Genomic DNA, 26,394 nt, shown 5'->3' with positions numbered 1-26,394 from the left:
TGAATAATCTTAGCTTTTTCGGTTCCGCCGTGGCTCAGATATGCAATCAGCACGGCGTGTGAGTGTGAATGTGTTGCACGGGCCTGAGGCATTACTTTGACATTTCGCTGAGATGAGAAGGTTGAGGTCCTTCTGCCTGTTTAGTGAGCCCTTCAAATGCGAATCGTCACGCAGCCTCCGCTTTATTAAGACAAACGATAAAAAGCGCAGAGCGTGTTAACACTCAGAGAATGTCTTGTAGTCATGTTGCTTCTTGTATAGCCAAAGGTCAGGCTGGCAGCAGATAAACTGGAAGAGTGGGCTGAAATTGGCCTCTGTCCTAGGACGTTCATCCCTCATTTGGATTGCGTCGCTTCTGGGGTCGGCTGTTCGCTCCGATGGGCATTGTGGTCGGGATCATAGTATGAAACGCCCAGTGAGAGAGGGGTCTGTGGCATATTTTTATGATTACATCACAACCTTTAACCCCACCACTGCTTTCTGTGTTCCTGAAAAGTCTGTAATTAGAGTGAAGCTTGTTTGTGCATGCGTGTGTCTGTGTGTGTGTGCCTACTTAACCATATTTTGGGAACAAATTTGTGAGTTTAACCTGACCTGACCCTCTTTAAAGATATTCTCATTAGCAAAAGTGGTATACTGTATAAAAATGTAAACTTATAGGGTACTTATTTCAGCTTGTTAAAGATCAATTTAATAACAATAATAATATATATATATATATATATATATATATATATATATATATATACACACGCACACTGTGTATACATAGATAGATAGATAGATAGATAGATAGATAGATAGATGATAGATAGATAGATAGATAGATAGATAGATAGATAGATAGATAGAATTAAAATAAAATATAAAAAATGTAAACTTACTTATTTCAGAGAGTTGCCTTGACGTTTTTCATTTTTGTTTAATTTAACTTGACATGTTAAAATAGCTAAAACTAAATACACTAAAATGAATGTTTACAAAAAAAACTAAATAGAGACATTAAAAAATAATAAAAATGACAAACAAAATTTTTTTAAGCAAACTGATTTTTATTTTTTTAAACTGACATTAGAAAAAAAACTAAAACTATATTAGTATATCAGTGAGACTGAAATACCACTGGATAGGCTTACTGTTATAGTGTGGGTTAGATTATATTGCAGTGTTTATAACTAACTGCAAATAAAAACAATAGGAATCTATGCAATGTCCCCATTTAGATAGCTAAGTCAACGTGTGTTTGTAAGCACAGGCCAGTCTGAGCATGTGCAAACTTCCAGTGAAGTAAAAAAAAAAAAGCCTCCCAAACTCAATTCCATATTTTCAACCTTGTTATTTCCACAGAAATCCAGATCAAAGATGTTTTATGCAACCTCAAGCATTTGATTTTGATTGGTGATTTGCTGGTAAGTCACACGGGCGGCTCGTGGCAGCAGGTGGGGAGTGTAATGTCAGAAGCGGTCTGAGGGTTTTTCCTACGGAAGCTGCGGTGGAGTTGGGAATTGAACGTGGAGCGCTGATGTGTGTATTGCGGAGATGATGAGGTGCTTATTGGCTGAGGCCATCATGCTTGAGTGGAGGGGATGCTGGGTAGCCTGTTAAAATCCAGAGTGCTGTCTTTTCTAGCACATGGGAGTCAAGTCATAATCACACCATTTCTATTTCTTCTCTCTTCACCCACAGCGGAGACTCAGGGATGCGCACGGATGTCTCTCATTCTCTCCCTTAACCATTACTCATCTTAGGAAATGAGAACATAATTCCGCCGTTGCTTGTTTTGTAACGTCTCTGTGTTGATAATGGTTATTCATTGTGTTTGTGAATGTTATCTTCCAAATCTTTTTTGCTTTCTTATTAAGTCTTATTGACCAGATGTCTGGGTATTTGTATTACAGGAAATATGAGATAGCAGTAATGCACTACAGAGACCGAAAAGTAAGGGGAAACTTTTAACTGTGCCATACGAATCCTATTTAATATACAGTGAGGCCCAAAATACATTCAAGGTATAAATTACATTTAGAAGAAACAAAGCTTTGGGACTTTTAAAAGTGAGAAAGCAAAGAAACATTATGATGTAAAATGCATGCAAAATATTTCACATTTTGTTTGTGGGTGCATGTGCGTGCTGCTGCCATTAAAGCGAAAAGAGTGTCAAACTAAAGTACAAACTATATACTAGGACATTTTAAAAATCATGTTAATTTTTTAAAACTTCAACTCTTGACTAAAATTGCTATGCTGATAATATAAAGCCTGATAGAAGCATGTTCATTAGTGATTTCTGACATGTGGCAATCTTGGGTCAGTAATAGTGTATGATTAAATGCCAGTAAATGAATGGTTCTGATGCGGGTCAGGTGACTCTGTGTGTGGGGTCAGAAGGTGCATGGCTGATAATAGGCTGCCACTGCTGGACTTTAATTTATGTGAGGAAGTCTGGAGAGGGTCTTCACCAGCTTTGCTTTATCAGGCATTTCAGCATCTGCTACACGACTGAATGCCATTCCAAACTTACGACAGGCTCGCAGCACAGGACAGCTGGGCTGTTTATATGGACCCATGGCTGGAGAGACATGTGATCAAGGGCTATGAGCTGGATTGTCAGATCACTCCTCCTTCAGAGATATTAAATAAACCTGAAAAACCTTCTGCTGTTTTGTTTTGTTTTGTTTTGTTTTGGCTTCTGAGTAAAAAAATAAATATATAAATTTGACTTCATTATTTTAATTAATTAATTTATTTATTAATAATAAAAAAGCTAGATCAGATCAGACCTCCTTCAGATATTGAAGGCTCTGATAAATCGTTGTTTTTTTGTCTTCCTCCTTTTTGTTGTTTTGTTTTATTTGTTTGGTTTTGCCATTACATTTGACCTATTATTTTTATTTGTATAAATTTGACTTCATTATTTTAATTCATTTATTTATTAATTAAAAGAAGCTGGATCAGATCAGACCTCCTTCAGCGATATTAGAGTCTGATAAACCTTTTTTTCTGCTTGTTTAATTTTGTTTTGCTGCTTTCATTTTGCCTCTGACTAAAACAAATTGTCAATTTATTTTGACTTTATTATTTTAAACTCTTACTATTTATTTATTTAGCCTGCACACTCGCTCTGAGGGAGAAAGAGGCTTTCATGTTTTATTTTTTTTGTGTGTGTGTGTGTATTAATTTGTTTTTGTCCTGGACAGACTTTATATTTTACATTGTGATGCTGTCATTTGTATGTTTCAGAGCTTGTCCACATCTATAAGTGATTTTAATTAGTCATCTTTATTAATTGGCTCTGCCAAAGTCAGACTCCAGAATGAACAGCCTTTCTGCCTGGGTACAGTAGCAGCCTTTGAACTGGATTCCACTTCTCTCTACAGCCCTATATTCAAAATCCTGAGATCCAGCTATCCTAATAGCAAAAACACCCCTCTAAAGCAGAGGATGTGTCATAAGGGACTCTCAGAAGGAATTCTTGCCATTAGTATTCGAGAAGGACTGAAAGTGAGGAGGGAGAAGTGGGGAAAAAGCTTTCAGCTTTTCAAATATTCCAGCAAAATATTACAGGTTGTGAGACGAAAATGTTTCGGTTGCTTACATTTACATCATTTAAAGAAAAGACCAAGCAAACTAGACGTGACTAGACCCAAAACTGTACTTTATACTTTCAGATTCAACTGTAAGTGTGAGTTTCAGTGGCCTTTTCACTTCTAAAGCGTCTCACGGTTTGCCGAAAAGCTCGGGCTTTGATCCCTGAGAGAAATGAAAGCGTTACTTAGCAGCTTGAGCGGTTCCTGTGTGGAGCGCCAAATCGGAGCGTCCCCCTGGCCCCGCTCTAACTGAAAGTGACAAAGCTCTTGGTAACGGTGGTTGGGAAAGCACATTTCTGTTTGGTAGTGTGCAACGGGAGGACGCCGGGGCTGGGGGTCGAGGGACAGACAGCGAGCGAGAAAGGGAGAGACAGCACAAGACAGCAAAAGAGAAAACCTTGTCACGGCAATTCTGCCGGTTCCCTCAACATTCATCAAAAAGGCGGGCCATCATCTTCTACCTACTTTATTTTCTGAATCACTGAGCCTCTACTGACGGAGTGAATTCCCCTCTTCTTGCTTTCTTTCCCTTTCTGGCTTCTGTCTCTTTATTTCTCTCGGTTTTGTCCTCTCTTTCTCTTTCTCACTCAGTCTTTCTAATGCTTGCACTCAACTGCTGTATATGCGCTATCAACAGACTGAGTGAATAACCTTCACTGTAAGGCCAGTCCCAGCGCACACAGCCACGAGCAAATGATGATGTACTGTACATCAATGGTTTTCACCTGGTTTTACTTCAGGACCCAGATTTTACATTGGACTTAATTAAACAAAATTAAACAAAAACGTCCGTGAAAATCAAGTAATATTAGGTATATTATATAATATTTATTATATAATAAAATAAATAAACTCGAAAATATTTTAAAGTTGTTGAACTCATTTAAATTATTAGCCCGTTTAACATCTAACAGCATTTTCTCAGCTTTTTTATTTATTTATTTATTATAATTTTTTTGGTCGTAATTTTTGGGTCATGATGTACCAATTGAAAGCAACTTAAATAAATTACATTCACACACGATCTCATGTCTGAAACTCATTATGCAGGTTAGTCTAAATAAGCACACACACACACACACACACACACAGACCCTTTCCCTGGCCTTGTGAAGCAGTGGCAGACAGGAGGAACAAGAGGATATTCTCCTTCACACACACACATACACACTTTGTGGTAGCCAGGGGCAATAATGAGGCAGATCTAACACCCACGCTTTCTGTCTCCGTTCACATATTCATTTACACACTCTCACACACCGGTTCGGCCTCTCCTTGAGTTTTTTTTTTAATATTGTTCCGTCTCTTTCGTGGGCCTTTTTTCTTTTCCGGCTCAGAGTCAAAATGTCAAGCTAAGTAATGTTGATTACGTCAGCACTCGTTAGTGTCTGTCCGACGAGAGCTCTGTCGCCAATCTCGATGTTTTCATAGGTCTCTGGAAAAGCCGTCTGCGGGAGGCCCAGCCCTATTAAAGCCTAGCGCTCCAGCCGAGAGATGACCATAAATATAAAAAATATCCAACTAACGACAGGAATCTGTAGAGAGGACGTCCCTCCCACCCGTCTAACCCCCCAACCCGACATGTCTGCAGCATTTCTTTAGTCATGCGTCAAACTGCCCCACATTTAAAGCTACGTTGACTATTGTACCACCTTTAGAAAGTTTAAAATTCATCCCTGTTACTTTTTGTGCACTAATAATTGTGTTTAGGTTCTATGCTTCTACTGAAAAAAAAAAAGTAGTTGATCACATAAAATGACAGATCACAGCCAAGCAAGGTTATATATTTATTATAATATGTGACCCTGGACCACAAAACCAGTCATAAGTAGCACTGGTATATTTTTAGCAATAGCCATTGCATAGGTCAGAATGATCAATTTTTGTTTTATGCCAAAAATCATTAGGATATTAAGTGAAGATCGTGTTCCATGAAGATATTTTGTAAATTTCTACTGTAAATATATCAAAACGTAATTTTATATTAGTAATATGCATTGCTAAGAACTTAATTTGGACAACTTCAAAGGCGATTTTCTCAATATTTAGATTTTTTTTTTTTTTGCACCCTCAGATTCCAGATTTTCAAATAGATGCATCTCTGCCAAATATTGTGCTATCCTAACAAACCATGCACTTCTCTCTCCTCACACTGACCCTTACGACTGGTTTTGTCATCCAGGGTCACATATAATTTAGTTTAATTTAATATAATATTTATTTTTTTGTTTACCAGATTTATAAGATACTTCATATTTAATTATTTTAATTAACTAACTTTCAATACAAACTTTTACTAAAAGTATTTATTTATTTATTTAAAATAAATAAATGTTTTTCATCACCTTCTGTTAAATTGTGCTAAATAAATTACTGACTTGACTTTGTAACTGTAAACTTCATAGGCCCAACAATATTCTGAAATATTAATTTACGCAGTATTAAACTGCCCCAAACTTAAAGTTGTATCGAATATTGCAATGCTTAGAATGTTCAAAACTCATCCTAACAGTTTTTGTGCACTAATAATTTAGCCAGCTTACGGCCTAGCAGATGCCTCTGCCGAATGGTAGTATCAGCAATCGATCAAACAAACTCAGCGCCCACCTGCTTTACAGCAAACTAGTTAGAACCACTGGGCGAACGTTACATTGCCTCATTAATATTCAAGAGCCAGGCTGATAAGGTTTATAATGTGCTTCTCAGATCGTTCCTATGCCCTTGGCTAAAGCGAAACCTCCATTCTTCCATCTCAGGCTTCTGTCAAAGAACAGGAACTGCAATGCAGCACTTAAGAACGTGTTTGTGGCACCGTTTCAGTCGGCGTCTCTTGATAAGCGCTCAAAGTTATTCGATAGTTTTGAGGTGGATGAAAAGAAACCGTGGACGTGAGAGTGTCAGCCTTGACTTAAGTGGCTGGATAATTAAAATACTTCAAAGTTAATACTGCGCAAGCAAAGCGGAGAGAGAAAATGATTTCTGTTATATAATGCCATTCTAGCAATTTCAGAAACTCTAGAAACGCCACAGCCAGCCAACAGAGGGAAAGAGAGAAAGGAGCTGAGAGTATATAAAAACATCCATGCATAATGTATCCCTAATGTATTCTAATGCAGAACATGATAGACGCTTGCTTCTGCTTGAATTAACTTATGCATTAGGAGGCTCGAGAAGGTCACTAATATCTGCTTTTATGTCACCCAACCACTGCACACAAAACGTCCCCCCCCCCCCGTGCACAACTGCTTCAGGACAGACGGAACAATTATACGATTTTCTGCTGCGCTAGGCCCCTTTCGTGCGATAAAAGTGGGAGTGGGTTGACTCGCTCTGAGGTAAGCATGTCATTAATGGTTGTTATAGGGCAGTGGTTAAACATACCACGGGGAAGGTGCCACGGAGAGGGAGTGAGGGACACATTTCCTCCATATTAACACTGAACTCAGGGTCTCTCTTCCAGCTCACAGATTCGAGTCGATATGAGGGCTGTCACTACGCTCGATTCTCAATTACCCGGCTAGTTCTCAGTGGAGAGAGGGGATGGCAGCCGGTCCCACATTGCTGGAACGCGAGACTGCTATTTATGATGAAAGTTTGGACTTTGCCTTAAATGATGTCAAATTTGAAAAAAAAAAAAAAAAAAGTTTTTTTTGTGTTTTAGCTTTCATGAGAGGGATGTATTGAAAGTTATGGGCCAAATAAATTTATCTGTGGGCATATCAAATTGACTTTTGTGTATTGAAGAGCTTTTAAAAATGGTATGGTTGTTTGTTCTTAGAAGAAAGTTCTTATTTTGATGACTTAGACACCAAAAAAGAAAATTGCTTGATGAGGACAGTTTTCTATCTTTTCTAAAAGCTTCAAAACTCAAATTTTTGTAATAAATAAGATTAAATATGATTTTTATTTATTTAAGAATGTATTCAATTTTTTATTTGTTTAAAATTATTAGTTATAAGTGAAGGGACACATTATATATTGGCATCATAAGTTAATGCCCAATATTAGCTTTTTATTTATTTATTTATTTATGATCATTATCGGTTGATATCGTAGGCTATATTTAATTATTTATTCTAATTTCCTTTATTTTTACATTTAGATTACTTTTAGTAACACTTTTAACAAGATACCTAAATTAACAATTTAAAAATATATATATATTTATATTTATTTAGACAAAATTATCAGTTATCAGAAATAACCAATATAATCAATATAACTATCAATATCGGGCAGAATATCAGTTTACCTTTATACACTACTTATAGATGGCCTGTGATTTCACAGGGTTTTTAAGAACTTATTTCTTTTCTAGTTTCTCTACAAATACATCCACTTACTATTATTTGACTTTATGGTTAACAAGTGGCCACCACGGCTTGTCAAAACTAACAAACGTCTTTTACCCCAGGGCCAAAGTTTAGTGCTTTTGCAAGTAAACACAAGTAACTAACAGATTGACTTGTCAATGGAAATGTGCCTCGGAGAGCTCAAAAGCAGTGTACATGTGTTTGTATAGTGTAACTAGATTCAGAAGTCAGATATGGAAATAGATACACAAGAAGAATAACAAGAAAACACTTCATGTGGGAAAAGTAACTCCAGAGAAACAGTTACAACTTTTATTTCCCAGATCAGGTTAAAAGGAGCGAGGCTATTACTCCGAGAGATAGTCAAGCACCTCATACCCACTACTACAGAAGAAGCAGTCAGTTTGAAAGGGCCAAAAGATCCAATTACTCCAATACAACTGTTTCTGTGCCGTACAAGTGTGCTCTTTAAATTGCTATGTCCTGCCTGCATCGCCCCACTCCTCATGGGTAATTGACACTCTCTGCATACAATGAATGTGGACAGAGAGGAAAAACAAACAGATTCTGAGACGCTCGGACTGCTTTGACTACAGCTGAAAGTAGGAAATCACTCCTGTTCAAAAAAGCCAGCCTCTTCATCAGCACAGTTTCCAATCGAGTGAGTTTAAACACTTTGAGTATGTAACATCCCTAAATGCATCAGTACGATCACTGTGGTTTGGATTGAACAGCCTCGTAAAGAGAGCGAGGATTTTGGCTGCTGTTACAAATGAGCTTGTAGGCCGGCACAGTGTGGTGTGCGTTCATGTCTGAGTCGGTCTGGCCGACCTTCAGATCTGGATGGGAAATTAGATTGTTTTAGTTGGATTACACTAGATATGTCAAAACACAATCTGACTGTTGCGGTTTTGGATCTGTGCTGCCATCCGTGGTCCTGTAATGAGGTTTTAATCCTGGATCGCTCATTACCACGAGGTCAGCGCAAAACAAAATTCCGGGTCAAATGAGGTTGTGACCTTGAAACTTTGCCCTCGACGGATCACTGGGCAGGATACGGAGACGTGACCGCTTCTCTCGCTCTCTCCTGAGTTAAATTCCTCCCGAAGCCTAATTCTCGTTTCTCTTCCCTTCTACTTGAGGAAAGTCTTTTCTTACTTTAACAGACGTCCGTTGAGAATGGACACTCATTAATGGCGTATGCATGAACGCTACATTTCCATGCACTTCTTCCAGAACGTCCTTATTCGAAGGTTACCTTCGAACGGATCTTATTTCTGAAGTTATTAAAAACAAGGAATTTAATTTGGGTTAGCCACAAGCTTCTCGTTTTAATTCACACAGCATTTGGAAATAGTATACCGAGTCAACGTACAAAGTGTGCAATAACTTTGTAATTTAAAGAAAATTATGGCACACTGGAGAAGAAACTGTATAGGAGGCACACGTGGATCAGGAAGTGGTGCTAAAGGGAGGGAATACATGAGACGCCGGGAAAGTCAATGGCGGGGTTAGGGAACATTTCTCTAAAATGCGCTTCCGCATGTGTCGGCAGAATTAATTTGACTTAATTGACATTCATAAGCCAGACGTTGCAGTTTTACTCTAACTGGGATAAGGCTGTCTTCTGCTGTTTGCTCAGTAATTGAAATTTCCATTATGAGGTGTAAACATTTAGCAGCCACCAAGTGAATATTCATCAGCAGGAGCAGTAGTGACACAAGATTCTGTCTGTGTGCATTTGTGCCAGCCAGGTACTGAATTTGCATTAAAGCAAGGGAATAGGTTTTTTATGCGTATATGAATATATTAAGGTGCTGTTCGCTCAGTATGAGGTTGATTTGCCTTAGGTTGTTTTATCCAAACACCATCTAATACTATAAGTAATATTGTTCCCTATTATTGATATGTTTTTGTTAACAAGTGTTTAACGCATTATCTTAAATATTGGTAATTATTTGGCTTCCTGTTATTATTATTATTTTTTTTAAAGTTTACATTAATGTAGCTTTATATTGTAAGTATTAAATGTAAATCAATAAAAATATGAAATATTAAAGAGATAGTTCACTCAAAAATGACAATTTTGTCATTATTTGCTCACTCTCATGTCATTCCAAACCTATATGTGTTTCTTTCATATGTTGAATACAAAAGAAGATATTTTGAAGAATGCTGGTAATCAAGCAGTTGATGGCCCACATTATGTAATCAACAACTGTTTGGTTCTTCAAAATGCTTTAAAATATCTTCTTTTGTGTTCAACATAAAAAAAGAGACTTACACAGGTTTGGAACGACATGAGGGTGAGTAAATGAGGACAACATTTTCATTTTGGGGTGAACTATTCCTTTAAGCTTTGTAGAGATCAATGAATCAATTAATTAAATAAAGAAAGAAAGAAAATGCATGAAATCCCTAGTGAAAAATATAGTAAATACTAAAATGTTTTTGAAATACATTTATTTCATACTAAGTATACTACAAATACATTTAACTATTTATGTGCTTAATAAAATAATCTGCAATTGTACTTTTGGTATACTAAACTGCTATATTTAAAGTCTGCTAAATTGGAACAAATAATCATGCACTTAATGCACTTTAATTGTGCAGAAGTAGTGCTGAAGTCCAACTAAAGATATACTGAAGTATATTTAATTGTGCTAAAGCAGAAGTTTTATAAGCATACTTTAGGTACAATTTAAATATCTTGCATTGACTGATGCAAGACTGATATTATTCAAAGATCATACAATCCTCATCTGACATTAAAACACATGTTAGGCTTAATATTAAGAAATGTGCATTGTGTACAAGTAGAACTCCAAATAAAGTTTGGAGTTTGAATTGTTATATCAGTAAGTCTCGAGCGCTGTCAGTAACTATGTTAATAGATTTGAACTATACTTAGTATGAAATAAAGTTTTAAATATATTTCTTTTTTTACTATGGATGTCAATTACTATTTTGTTTTTAATTGTACTAGTTGAATTACTAAAAGTCAGTATCTTTCCTGTTTTCTTTCTTTCAGCCCCATCTCAAGTGAGTGAGGTGATAAAGGAGCGAGTTCAGCAGCACAGCGTTCAGCTCTCCTGGCAGGAACCAGAGCAGCCCAATGGCGTCATCACCGAATATGAGATCAAGTACTATGAGAAAGTGAGTACACACCACCTGCTCCAGAGCATAAGCTATTAATGAATATATGTCTGTGTGTTTCACAAAATGAAAGACAGAGAGAGACAACGACTGTGTGTCTACCTGTCTATCAGCATCCCTATTCCCATGCAACCCGTCCTATCCTGTATTTTCTTCTTTTTCATGATTTGCATTGTCTATGCACGAAACTTGCAGTCAAATGCTCCGGTCTGAGTGGATCCTTCCCCTCTAATTGCTATAATGAATGAGACACTCATAATATTTTAATTAGACTGACATCCTTCACCAATCCCACACAAACATACACATGACCGTCTCAGTTTACCACAGCCACACTCGTACAAGTCTAAGACCACTTGAGAAACACACACACACCAGACTTCGTCTGGTACTGTACCTGAGCATCTGTTCAATGAAAAACAACCCAAAAACAATCCCTTGCAGGCACGCACACGCCGCCACTAAAACATTAATCAGAATTGTACTCCCAAAAAAACATGAACACAAACACACATAATTTATTTCACCTCGGCTCAGTATCACCTCAGATGTGTTTTTCCTTGTTTTATAAAAGTATTCATTTATTTAAAAAAAAGTCTTACTGACCCCAAGGTTTTGACAGCAGTGACTTTCTTTATGAGTTTATATCTCAAAATTGTTACTGTACTTCATGTAATTTTTACTTTTTTTTTCTCAGAATTGTAACTCATTTATATAATCACAATATCTCAATGTGATATCTCAGTCTCAATCTTGTAATTGTCTCTTTATCTAATTTGTATAATTAATTAATTAATTATTCAATTAATTGCAACTTTATTTTTTGATAATTGCCACTGTTGTATCTCACAATTGCTTGTTTCTCTGACTTTATACCTTACAATTTATTTCTCACTTATCTGAAAATTACCTTATTCATTTTGTTATTGTAGTTTTTTTTTTTTAGTTTTTTTTTTTACTTTAAGGTTGAAATGAACAAAGATGGATTTTATGTTTGCTCTTAGCATGTGTTTTTAGCATTATGTTAAAGTTTTAGCTAGTTTTATAACTAAATTCATTATCTTAATACATTTCAAACATTTAAAGTAGAGAACTGATTTTTTCAGTTTTATTCTTATTATTATGAATTATTCTTAACATTATCTGAAAATAACTAAATTTATTATAAATGAATTAGTTTCAAACATAAAAAAAAAAAAAGCTGTAGTAGTAAACCGGTACAAACTGCTTCCTTTGTGTGTGTGTGTGTGTGTGCAAATGGGTGTGGGCAATATTAACCAAAAAAAGCATGGCGAAAAAATTCTACTAAAAATAGAACAGACATCTTTTGCATATCATTGGGACACACTAATCTTAACCTTGCGTACTATATAGGATGGATAGCATGCAAATTGGGATCAGCCGTATACTCTGTGTGGGTGTGCATGTGTTTGTGTTTCCTCAAGCTCTCTTTGACATTCCGATTGTAAATGAAGCACCGGCTCCTTGCAAACAGCTTGCTTCTGGTTACCTAGGTTACGGATGAAATACTGTGATATTGCCTCTGCTTGAACTCTTTGCATGTGAAAAAGGCCAAATGCTCCAGTACTCACTGCCAAACACTTCAGCGTAACCACTCCTCTCTGTAAAGAATTTGTACAATTTGTGCTTTTGATACCCTGTGACAAGATTGTTATTTTGTTTTCTTCTTTTGAACCTAAAGGACCAGAAGGATCGCATTTACTCCACCGTGAAGTCAAAGTCTACTTCAGCCACAGTCAATAATCTGAAGCCAAGCACAGCGTACATCTTTCAGATCCGAGCATTCACCGCCGCAGGATACGGCACTTTCGGTCCCAGAGTAGAGGTCACCACCAAGGAAGAATCCACTGGATCTGGTGAGCGAAACAGTATGTGAAACGGCTATTTTGAGCTATTTCTGAATCCATTTTTTGTTAATCGGGCATGCTAGTGTAGCTCTAAATTAGCAAGGTTTTGTATTAGGATCTATCCGATTACACTTAAAGGCAAGGTCCAGTTTCTTCCTGATAAAATCTCTGACCCAGACTGTTCCTAAGACATTGTGTATTTTCGATAAGATGTTGGTCAATGAGCGCAGTATTTTCAATTCGGAGAAACAAACCTAATGAGAAACAATCCAACCTGAATGTGTCATTGTTTCAAATGCAGGCCACTGTATTACCATCTGGGACTATTAAGCCCACTTTCAGAAACAGTAGAACCGTGCACTCAGCGAGACCCTAAAATAGAGCCAGCCCCTCCTCGCAGCAGAGAGAGGACGAAAAGGGGGTTACAACCGTCCCATGCTTTTTCAATGGAGCTTTGCTTTAAGCTATTCTACTGCCCCTTCTACCAAATAATTAATCAGGAATGCACAAATATTACAATTCTGAATGATTCCAGTAAACAGATCATTAAATGGCTGATTAAAAGTCTATATTATTTTGTGTAAATAAATTTGAAATAAAACACTAAAAACCACAGAGCCCAACACATGACATGCTGCATTAATCTGATCAAAAATATAATAAAAACAATAATCTCATAAAATATTGTTACAATTTAAAATAACTATTTTCTGTTAATTTGTAATTTTAAAATGTGATTGTTTTCCTGTCATGGTAAAGCTGAATTGTCTGCTGTCATCACTCCAATCATAATTGCAAATTGATAATTTGGTGGTCAAGAAACATCTTTTATTATAACAGAAACAGTGATATTTTTTTCTTTGAATAGAAAGTTTAAAAGAACAGCTTTTATTTGAAATAGAAATTTTTTGTAACAAAATAGTTAAGGCTAAAGTATACAAGTCAAGTAAGTGGTACTGCGCATGTGTCGAGCTCGTCCATGCGTGGTTGAGTATACTTTGAAAGCTGCGTGGGCACGGCTGTGCGCGAGACGGAACGGAACGCGGAAAGTGAAGTACACCCGGGCCTATAGGCTACATGATTTGGGGAAAAAAGCAGAAATTGTGAAGAATCTGTTCTTATGATTTATTAGTTGATTCTCACAATGTATTATTTAGTTTTGGTAAACCGTGGTCACGTTATACTGATTTGTTCAAAGAAATTATGAATTTGTTCCCTGGTTTTAATTAAATTGTTGCCACGATTTAACTAAATTAAAGCAAAGGAATGAAATAGTATAACGTGTCCAAAATTGAACTACATTTTTTTTTCGACCTATCTTTCTAAAAAATATATTTTTAAATATTTTACTTCAACAAGTGAATTTATGCATCCCAACGCATTTGTATGAAAATGGATATTAATTTTGAATTTGCTAAAAATTACATTCAATAACATTTTAGTTATTGAATGTTAGATGACAGAAAAGAAAAGGGAAATGAACATTAAATATTAAAACAAAATGATACATTAAAAAAAAAAATGTTAACAACGTGGTACCAATATATTGTGAAATCCTATATTTTATAAACAAACTTACAGGACTACAATTGACATCTTGTGTTTATTTGTGATTTAATTGCAGCTACAGTCATATCTAGTGAGCAGAATCCAGTCATCATCATTGCGGTGGTGGCAGTAGCCGGTACCATCATCCTGGTTTTCATGGTGTTCGGTTTCATCATAGGGAGAAGGTACGCTCTCGCGGCCCCCATTGACTCTCCGCTACTGTGAGTCTCGTACGCTCTCTCAGTTTGCCTTTCTGTCCCTCAAAGGCCACCATAGCTGTGGAGTTCACACCCTCGCCCACTTGCGTGTGATCACACCCACCCACCATCATGTTGTACACTGTGGAAATGTGACCTCTGATGCATTTTCCCCCTCGCAAGCTCATGCTGCTAGCATACACCCAGAATGGGATTCACAACTGCAAATCCTCCCTTCTCAGTCTCACCTTTTTTATCTGTTTGTCATGGTTGAATCAAGATCGCCAGTGTTTTTCCATCTGAAAACTTCACTCATGGTGTTTGTCATATTACTGGAGTAAACTAATTCCCATGAATCCTTCACAATCACCTATTGCTCTCCTGCATGTCCATTAGCACTGAATGCTCTGAATGCTTTGGTATTCCATATCAGTTAAATTCATTATGGAGTTATTTCCAGTCATCAGCTAGCAAGATAATTTCCAGAAATTCCAGATTGCAGATCATTTACTTATTCTCAGTGTTTATTTTTCCTAAACCTATTCATTCTGAAAGACAATTTGCCAGCACAAACACAAAAAAGAAAAGAAAAATCATCTAATTGATTAATTTATCTCAAAACCCATAGCTTGGAACAGAACGGAACAGGAATTCATGGCATTTCTATTCCGTTTCAAGAAAAACATTCTGATTAACATTTCCGATTTCACCATTTCTTCAGGTTTAGCTGAGGTGTATTGCCCTCAATAGCCCTGTTATGTTTGAAATCATACATCTGGTCACTGCAGGCCTTTAATTAGTTTCTTTTTGTTCCCTGTGTAGACACTGCGGCTACAGTAAGGCCGATCAGGAAGGGGACGAGGAGCTCTACTTTCAATGTGAGTGCCAGCTTTCATCAGCTCATTATACACACGCTCATCAGTGGTGCTCAGCCGCGCTCCTGGAGAACCGTCCTGCAGAGTTTAGTTCCAACTCTAATCAAACACCTGAACCAGCTAATCAAGGTCTTCGGGCTCACACTTGAAAATTACAGGCAGGTGTGTTAAAGCAGGACTGGAACTAAACTCTACAGGAGGGGAGGAGCAGGACTGAGCCACGCTGTACATCATTGATCATGTTCTGGTCAACCGTTACAGCTGTACCCTCTCATGAGCTCCAGTTTTGATGAAATATCTTGAACATTTGCTTTTTAGTTTAATGCTTTCAGCTAGCAATAAGAGTAGGGATGTACCGACATCGACATTCTGATTAATAATTGTTTTCATGTAATTATGTCATTTATTATTTATTTCAATTATTTCATGTCTGTAATTATTAATCTATAGCAGTGTCATTTTAATTGTTTTTATAGACTATAGTTTGTATTCATATTTTGAATTTGCTTATATTTTTATATTTTCAGTTTTAATTTAAATTTTAGTTTTACTAAATTGTAGTGCTTTATATGTATATGTTATATATATAGTTTTAGCGCATCAACTTACTCTATTTCAGTTAGTTGCTAAGTTTGTTGCAACTTTGAATAAATATTTGTAGAAATATAATTATAATACATGTTTATATAATAATACATATAATTTTTATATAAGATTTTGCATCTAGCAGACTTTTGCTGACAACTTTTGCTGACTTTTGACCACTTCGGGAGTTTTCTTAAAACTACTACAGATCAAACTTTCACATTTTTAGACCTCCACCCACAGACCGTTGGATAAATGCCAAACACCACGGCCCTTTTTCTCTGTTTTCTCTAGTCACGTAGCTTCGATTTCACAAATGTTTTCATGTTTCTCCTGCATTGACAGCCAAGTTTTACTAAAAGCCCATCTTTCCAGCTGTGAATCTCCCCTTAAGTAGTATAATAAGCCTGATCTATACTACTTTGTTAATAAAATAATGGACTGCTATTTAAGAGATGAGAAAGCAAATCCATTACACTTTTTTCCCCCTTAAAACCAGTGTTTGTTGGTGCCGATAGCCTCATGGACAGTGAGCCTATACATAGCGCCTTTTGCGCTTTGGGTGACCCGAGTTTGAGCCTCATCTCGCGGTCCTCTCCCAATCATTTCCCCCCTATCTTTCTCACCTTGTTTCCTGTCAATATATACTGTCCTATCCTAATAAAAAATCTAAATATTCTGTCTATGTCCACCAATAACTGTATGGACCCACAGTCGATGTTCTAAACTGTTACATAATCACAGAACTTGTCTAGCATCGCCTATGGTGTAAAAGCTAGGCCATAACCCTACAGAAACATCCAGATCTTCATCTAAAGAGAGCTTTCAGAGCTGTCAGCGTTACGATGTTCCTCTAGGTGCTTGACTTTTCTGGATTCTGAACCCCTGCACCCAGGCCTCTCGGCCAGTAAGATGTTTTCTCTCAGCAGTCCCTAATGAAGCCCCTGGAGATAGCGCTGGCGACGGCCTCCCTAGACTTGCTCTGCTAATGATCAGTGCTGTAGGCAAACTGCTGATTTGGAAACAAAGGTTCAAGGTGGCACAGCTTGCTTGTACAGGGGCAGCTCAACCTCGCTAGCGTTCTTGCCCACACGCTAAGGCTTACAGACTGCCATATTCTCGCCGCCGTGCAGCCTTGCCAAAAACAGCACCAGACGCTACAGACAACATCTGCTTATAAAGAGAACCTGCTCGGCTGTGCAAAAGCACAAGATGCTGGCTGCTTTGACAAAAGGCAGATAAGGTGTGCGCCGTACTCGTACGCCCAATTTGTTGCTCGTGTTGTGCGGGCAGCAGTGATAAACATGTTCTATCAGATTTACTGACAGCCTAGATGGACGAAGCAATTATAGCAGGCGAGAAGAAGGGAAATATCAGCTGTCGTAGCATATGAGTGGAGCACAATGCCGCCCGTTTGCTTATGTCGTCGCGTAGGCCGACACGGCCATGAAGGAGCTGGGGGATATTGGGAAAAAGCTCTCTCTCTGGTCCTCGACATTGCTTTTGTTGCAAATTAGTAATTTAATTACTCGTTAGCAACAGTCCATTTTAGTCGTTTTCATCCCAGCGTGATGTAGCCTATTAGTTTTTGCATCTCATTAAATTGAGCTTAATGTTGAAGTTGACAGGTAGCAATGTAATTATAGGATTTGATTAGATAGTAAAACTGGTTGAACACATTAATTGGGCCTAAATTGTTGTATATAGATAAAAGAAAGTCAAATATTGCTAAGAGGGCTTTATAATGTATTAATATAATTAGCGTTTTATTAATAATTTTATTAAAATAGTTATTGAAATAGATAATTTATTAACAATAAAAATATTTATTATAAATAATTAATAATACAATTCATTAATTAGTGGTGAATTCATAATAACAGTTATTAATATCTTAATAATAATTAATTATGTTAATAATAATACTATAATTGCTGAATGTTGTTGTTTTTAAATATTATATTTTATATATTAAAATATTATTATTAATAATAATAATAATAATAGTTTTACAATGCATAATTAATTAAGTGTTATTATTAGAATAATTCCTAATAATAATTATTAATACTGTGTTAATAATTAATACTGCTAATAGTAATAATACTATAATTGTTGTATTGTTGTTTTTAATTTAATATTTTATATATTTACTATTAAATATATGATATATTAAACTATAATAATAGCTTTTACAATGAATAATTAATTAATTAATGTTATTATTACAATAATTCATAATAACAATTATTAATAATATATGAATAATTAATACTGTTAATAATAGTACTATAATTGTTGAATGTTGTTATTTTATATAATTAAATATTTTACTATTAAAAATAATAATAGTTTTTACAGTGAATAAGTAATTAAATCAATGGCATTATTAAAAATATTTATAATAACATTGATATCTATTAATGATATTGATGTTAATACTGTATATATATATATACACACACACACACACACACACACACATATATATATATATATATATATATTTTTTTATTATTATTATTATTTTTTTTACTATGAATAATAAAAATAATCAAACTTAACATTGATAACTGCTAATAGTATTAATGTTAAGAAGACAAAAAAGAAGAAGAATAGTTTTGTGTTTGTAATAACTGTTAGTTTCATGGTCATATGCAGTGAAATGTTCTTTCTCGGCATTCAAACTAATAGTTCAGTCTTCTGAAACCCATTATCCAATGAGTGACAGCTACGAATGCTGCTGCCATGCTGTACGGCTAATACCCTTTCGGCTCCATTGTGAGAAGGTTAACAAGAAAATATAATAGCGCTTTCATGAAATATGTGGGAAAAATAAAAGCATAGGTTTTATTATTTGATGAAAGAGACCTTTTGACATGCTATCTTCCATCACAGTATGCTGTTTAGCCCACAGCCCCGCGCCTCTACCCTCCAGTAATCGCATCCGTCCATCAGGGGCTCTGTGTGTGTGCGGCATGCATATTTAATCGTAACAGTAATCCTCTTACCCTTCTACAGTTAAATTTCCAGGCACCAAAACCTACATTGACCCTGAAACCTACGAGGACCCGAACAGGGCTGTCCATCAGTTCGCAAAGGAGCTGGATGCCTCTTGCATTAAGATTGAGAGGGTTATCGGTGCAGGTGAGCTCTTCCCTTGTCTTCTCCGCTGCCTCGCTTTAGTCACACACCTCTCTCATTTATCACAATGACAACCAAATATTTACACTCTCGATAGCGGCCTGAGCATCTCTCTGGCCCCTTGTTATTGATAGCGCTGCTGTAGGATTGGTTTATAATTAATATGTCTTCTCTTAAGGCCAGGATGCACATAAATGCATCGCCATTGATGAATTGCTGCCGCATCGCGTTTAGTTACAAACCGTATAAGTGTGTTAGCGTGTCCTCTATATAGCATATCCAATTATCTGCTCTCTTGGTTGCACTCCCCTGTGTACTGATGCATAGCATCATATAATGCTGAATTCTGCAGCTGGTGTGACTGATATGTATGAAGCAGCACAGGTACATGCAATGGTGTCAAACGTGGCCCGGATCTCTGGAACTCAGCTTGCGGGTGGTTGTGTGCTTCACAGGAGAGTTTGGAGAGGTGTGCAGCGGACGACTGAAGCTGCCAGGAAAGAGGGACGTGTCGGTGGCCATAAAAACACTGAAAGTAGGCTATACTGAAAAACAAAGGCGGGACTTCTTGTGTGAGGCCAGCATAATGGGTCAGTTTGATCACCCCAATGTGGTCCATCTGGAGGGTGTCGTTACCAGAGGTGGGCAGCTTTGAATGCTAGAACTAGCTTAACCAACAAGACTTCCTTCTCTTGAAAAAAAAGTGTAATTAATTGTACTGAATGTGCACTTTTAGTGGTTATATTGGTATATTTGGTTATACTTTATGTGTCCTTGTTATAGTATAATTATACATTTAAGCACTGAGTAATATTAATTAACTACATGTACTTACTATATGGTTAGGGTTAGGATAAGGGTTTGGCTTAGGGTTACTTGCATTTATGCATAATTTATTGTTATTTTAATAGTAACAAGGACACATGAATATATAGAGAATATATATAAAATAAAGTGTTACCGTGTTTTTTAAAAACTGTAATTGAAGATAATATAATATCAATGAAATAAAAAGTCAATTAAGTGTATTTAAGTGCACTTAAGTTCACTTTCATGACTGTTTCTTGACGAGTACACTTTTAAAAAGTACATTTTTTAATATCAAATTGAAAGTTTTACTTAAAAAAAAAAAAGTAAAAAAAAAAAAAAAATTAAAACAATGATTTAAAATGTACTTTAAAGGAATAGTTCACCCCCAAAAAATGAAAATTCTGTCATTATTTACTCACTATTTGTCGTTCCAAAACCATAAGACTTTCGTTCATCTTCAGAACACAAATGTGACCATGGACGACAAAACCAGTCTTAAGTGTCAATTTTTCGAAATTGAGATTCATACATAATCTGGAAGCTGAATAGGCTTTCCATTGATGTATGGTTTGTTAGGATAGGGCAATATTTGGCCGAGATACAACTATTTGAAAATCTGGAATCTGAGGGTGCAAAAAAATCGCCTTTAAAGTTGTCCAAATGAAGTTCTTAGCAATGCATATTACTAATCAAAAATTAAGTTTTGATATATTTACGGTAAGAAATTTACAAAATATCTTCATGGAACATGATCTTTACTTAATATCCTAATGATTTTTGGCATAAAAGAAAAATTGATCATTTTGACCCATACAATGTATTTTTGGCTATTGCTACAAATATACCCCAGCGACTTAAGACTGGTTTTGTGGTCCAGGGTCACAAATTAGATATTTTAGATGAAATCCAAGAGCTTTCTGACACTGCATAGACAGCAATGCAACTGACACAATCAAGGCCCAGAAAGGTAGTAAGGACGTGGTTAAAATAGTCAGTAGTTCAACCCTAATGTTATGAAGCTACAAGAATAAGTTGTGGTACTCTCATGAATGTACATCGAAGACTGACACGGAAGAGAAGAAATTGTTGAATAAAATCATTATTTTTGTTTTCTTTGTGCACAAAAAGTATTTTTATAGCTTCATCAAATTAAGGAACCACTGATGTCACATGGACAATTTTAACAATGTTCTTACTACCTTTCTGGGCCTTGAACGTGTCAGTTCCGTGGCTGTCTATGAAAGCTGTCAGAAAGCTCTCGGATTTCATCAAAAATATCTTAATTTGCATTACAAAGATGAAAGAACGACATGAGGATGAGTAATTAATGGCATAATTTTCATTTTTGTTTGTTTGTTTGTTTGTTTTGATATGTTGACAAATTTACTAAAATGCATGTAAAGTTATTGATCATAATTTGCACTGTAGTGTTATTTGATATTGTATTTAAAGTAAATATACTAAAGTACAGCTTAATAACAAATGTTCAATCACAAATACATTTAAATACATGACATACAAGTTTTACTAGCAGTAACATTAATACTTGTCAGTACATTTTAACCATATTTCAAAGAGAATAGAAGTAATTATAAAATTGGCCATAAAAACACTGAAAGTAGGCTATACTGAAAAACAAAGGCGGACTTCTTGTGTGAGGCCAGCATAATGGGTCAGTTTGATCACCCCAATGTGGTCCATCTGGAGGGTGTCGTCACCAGAGGTGGGCAGCTTTGAATGCTAGAACTAGCTTAACCAACAAGACTTCCTTCTCTTGAAAAAAAAGTGTAATTAATTGTACTGAATGTGCACTTTTAGTGGTTATATTGGTATATTTGGTTATACTTTATGTGTCCTTGTTATAGTATAATTATACATTTAAGCACTGAGTAATATTAATTAACTACATGTACTTACTATATGGTTAGGGTTAGGATAAGGGTTTGGCTTAGGGTTACTTGCATTTATGCATAATTTATTGTTATTTTAATAGTAACAAGGACACATGAATATATAGAGAATATATATAAAATAAAGTGTTACCGTGTTTTTTAAAAACTGTAATTGAAGATAATATAATATCAATGAAATAAAAAGTCAATTAAGTGTATTTAAGTGCACTTAAGTTCACTTTCATGACTGTTTCTTGACGAGTACACTTTTAAAAAGTACATTTTGTAATATCAAATTGAAAGTTTTACTTAAAAAAAAAAAAGTTAAACAAAAAAAAAAAATTAAAACAATGATTTAAAATGTACTTTAAAGGAATAGTTCACCCCCAAAAAATGAAAATTCTGTCATTATTTACTCACTATTTGTCGTTCCAAAACCATAAGACTTTCGTTCATCTTCGGAACACAAATGTGACCATGGACGACAAAACCAGTCTTAAGTGTCAATTTTTCGAATTGAGATTCATACATAATCTGGAAGCTGAATAGGCTTTCCATTGATGTATGGTTTGTTAGGATAGGGCAATATTTGGCGAGATACAACTATTTGAAAATCTGGAATCTGAGGGTGCAAAAATCGCCTTTAAAGTTGTCCAAATGAAGTTCTTAGCAATGCATATTACTAATCAAAATGAAGTTTTGATATATTTACGGTAAGAAATTTACAAAATATCTTCATGGAACATGATCTTTACTTAATATCCTAATGATTTTTGGCATAAAAGAAAAATTGATCATTTTGACCCATACAATGTATTTTTGGCTATTGCTACAAATATACCCCAGCGACTTAAGACTGGTTTTGTGGTCCAGGGTCACAAATTAGATATTTTAGATGAAATCCAAGAACTTTCTGACACTGCATAGACAGCAATGCAACTGACACAATCAAGGCCCAGAAAGGTAGTAAGGACGTGGTTAAAATAGTCAGTAGTTCAACCCTAATGTTATGAAGCTACAAGAATAAGTTGTGGTACTCTCATGAATGTACATCAAGACTGACACGGAAGAGAAGAAATTGTTGAATAAAATCATTATTTTTGTTTTCTTTGTGCACAAAAAGTATTTTTATAGCTTCATCAAATTAAGGAACCACTGATGTCACATGGACAATTTTAACAATGTTCTTACTACCTTTCTGGGCCTTGAACGTGTCAGTTCCGTGGCTGTCTATGAAAGCTGTCAGAAAGCTCTCGGATTTCATCAAAAATATCTTAATTTGCATTACAAAGATGAAAGAACGACATGAGGATGAGTAATTAATGGCATAATTTTCATTTTTGTTTGTTTGTTTGTTTGTTTTGATATGTTGACAAATTTACTAAAATGCATGTAAAGTTATTGATCATAATTTGCACTGTAGTGTTATTTGATATTGTATTTAAAGTAAATATACTAAAGTACAGCTTAATAACAAATGTTCAATCACAAATACATTTAAATACATGACATACAAGTTTTACTAGCAGTAACATTAATACTTGTCAGTACATTTTAACCATATTTCAAAGAGAATAGAAGTAATTATAAAATTGCATATAAAGATGCACTTAAATCCTACATTAAAAAATCACTGTAGTGTTTAGCGGGTCAAAAAAAGCACTGTAATGTTTAACTAGTTGCATTTAATATGAATTTAAAGTATATTTAATTACATCAGCGATATATATATGCTAAAGTGTATTCCTTTTTCACAAAGGTTTGTCAAGAAATGAAAGGACACACATCAAAAATGACAAGGCCATTTGTAGTCCGATGAATGACATTATCTAAATCTGTTAGTCTGACTTTGCAAAAACCTGACTCGTGCGATTTCAGTCAGACTAAAGTGTTTACATGACATTTAAACAAGACAAATCATCATTTAAAGCGTACAATTAATCTTCTAAACGGAGAGTTATGACTTACCGTAAGTTCAGTTGTGAAGTCATATTGTTATGATTTGATCTTGTAATTTGGATAATATTATTTGTGGCTCAGGGTCATTTATTATTATTTTTGGAGAGTGTACACTCCAAAAGGGTTTATGAAAAGCCCGGACGACAGACTAAAGTGAATCTAGCGTTGTAGAATTGTCTGTGAATTGTTTCTCATTACTGCTTTTGTACAGTGTGTGTTGGCCGCACTTCACTTTAATGGAGTCTGTTCTTTGCTCTTTCAGGAAAACCAGTCATGATAGTAATTGAATACATGGAAAATGGCTCATTAGATGCATTCCTCAGGGTACGTATAAACCACCCTAGACAATCTGGTCAGTGAATACAATATCTTTTCTGTTCTGTTCATTACACCCACTGCGATTTACCATTTCATTGCTCATTCTCTGGCCGTGTTACTGTCAGCCCCCCCACGTGGTGGATGGAGCATGTGTCTGTTGCGCGCTGGTGATGGATAGACAACGTTTCTCTGTTTGTGCTTGCACAGAAACATGATGGGCAGTTCACAGTAATTCAGCTGGTGGGAATGCTGCGCGGCATCGCAGCCGGCATGAGATACCTCTCAGACATGGGCTACGTCCATCGCGATCTGGCAGCGCGAAACATCCTTGTCAACAGCAATCTCGTATGTAAAGTGTCCGACTTCGGCCTGTCCAGAGTGATTGACGACGATCCCGAAGCTGTCTACACAACGACGGTGAGTCAATTAAGCCGCTGTCTCATCCTACCTGCCTTGGAAGCCCACGGCGCTCTCAGAATAAACAAATCAATCCGTGCATCAGATAGGAGTACAAATATAGATACTGTCTGTGATGCATTGTGATGCTAGAATGGTACTGAACATCAATACAGTGCGTTTTAACTCTTTTTCTGGTTGATGCAGAGTTTACTGACTGTGAATTTTACTCACTAAACAGGGTGGAAAAATCCCAGTTCGGTGGACAGCAATGGAAGCCATCCAGTATCGTAAATTCACATCAGCTAGTGATGTATGGAGCTACGGGATCGTCATGTGGGAGGTCATGTCCTACGGAGAACGACCTTACTGGGACATGTCCAATCAAGATGTAAGTTACTGTTTTTGTACAGATTAATGTTTTGTACAATCAAATCAAATAGTTTCTGAATGTAATTATTTAAAAATTATATATAATATAATTATACAATGATTACAAATTGTATTATAGTACAAAATAATAAAATACAAATTAAATGCATATACAATTATAAAATAATTTATTAGTTATAATTGCACTAATGCATCAAGGCATACAGTATGTTGGTTCTGTGATCATGTTGTTTTAAATTCTTTCTACATTAGTTCATGTTTTTTTTAATGCAGCTATTATATATATTTGATCACTTTCAAACGTTTCATGCGGTGTAAATGAAAAAGTCAGAAACTACAATTCTTTCAACTTCATCAAGGCACTTTTAGAAGAAAAGACAGTTCTCTTGTTCGTTCAGCTTACTTTATAGTCTTGTAAAACCACAGCTTGCACCAAAAGGCCTATTTTTACTCTGTGAACAAAATCTGTAGGTATCCATGTATTAGGACAGTTAAGCACATCTGACACTTTGAATTTTCTAGCTGGATATCAACACAGGTGTCATGAGTGACCTTGTTTTAATGATATATTTTGAGCATTAAAAGGTTTAATGGATCTGCGGAAACGAATGGAGTGTTTTGCTTGTAGAATTCGTTTTTGTATTCTGCCTCACTTTCAACCTTTATAATGAGAAATGATAATGCGAGCCAAATTCATCATTAGCAGAGTTCAATCAATTCAAAGATATCTGCTTAGCCATGCAAAACCTTCTGAACGATCTGCGGGCCGAGCTTTTGTCTCAAAGAAATTGGGACAGCAAAGTGCCGTTCATCATTCTGATCACATGCGTGCAGGGTTTTCAAGTTGAAGCGGATTGAAATTCAGATATGGTCACGGCTAACGATATGTATGAGGGGAAGTGTTGTTAATCTGCCGCTGTATGTAGGCACTTGTCTTGTGTATGCAGATTCTTTGTCAAAATTACACAAGCTTGAACATCCTCAGAGAAGGTAAACAGTCCTTATCACTGAGACTAATGATGACTTGAAATTCTCTGCTCACTAGTGAACATTAGCTCTCAGTGGTAGTAGTTAGTAGCTCGGATCAGTCTTTAATGTTATTATTTTTTTAGGTTCGAACATTTGCCTCAGTGGAGTCTTGATACTTGTCAGGGCTCAACGTCAGATGTTTTTATACCCTTTTGAGGGGGAGGCGAACAACTCCTTGAGGGCTGCTAAAAAAGAAGGAAATATTTACATTTCTTCAACTCTTTCTGTTTTGACACTTTTCTTTCCGTAGCTCAAGCCTTGTTTGGAGAGACATGACAAGAATAGCAGATGAGGATTTGGGGAAAATAAACAGTCTGCTTC

General features: G+C 35.9%; 1 protein-coding gene across 3 annotated transcripts in view; it reads left to right on the top strand.

The window, feature by feature from the left end:
* epha7 (eph receptor A7) overlaps positions 1-26,394 on the top strand; it is an 83,259-nt gene that overhangs the window by 50,464 nt on the left and 6,401 nt on the right. Inside the window, exons 6-14 of one of the 3 annotated variants that reach the window (XM_058755676.1) lie at positions 10,935-11,059; positions 12,762-12,948; positions 14,552-14,660; positions 15,495-15,550; positions 19,166-19,279; positions 19,732-19,917; positions 24,200-24,261; positions 24,463-24,672; positions 24,893-25,042. In XM_058755676.1, coding sequence (XP_058611659.1) covers positions 10,935-11,059; positions 12,762-12,948; positions 14,552-14,660; positions 15,495-15,550; positions 19,166-19,279; positions 19,732-19,917; positions 24,200-24,261; positions 24,463-24,672; positions 24,893-25,042 — 1,199 coding nt within the window. Of the gene's footprint in view, positions 1-10,934; positions 11,060-12,761; positions 12,949-14,551; positions 14,661-15,494; positions 15,551-19,153; positions 19,280-19,731; positions 19,918-24,199; positions 24,262-24,462; positions 24,673-24,892; positions 25,043-26,394 lie in introns of all 3 variants that reach the window. The other 2 variants (XM_058755674.1, XM_058755675.1) reach the window with 2 other exon arrangements.

This window comes from Onychostoma macrolepis, chromosome 20, assembly GCF_012432095.1.
Source record: "Onychostoma macrolepis isolate SWU-2019 chromosome 20, ASM1243209v1, whole genome shotgun sequence".
NCBI lineage: Eukaryota > Metazoa > Chordata > Actinopteri > Cypriniformes > Cyprinidae > Onychostoma > Onychostoma macrolepis.
The sequence above is the reverse complement of the archived record's forward strand: the minus strand, read 5'-3'. Positions and strand labels throughout refer to the sequence as shown.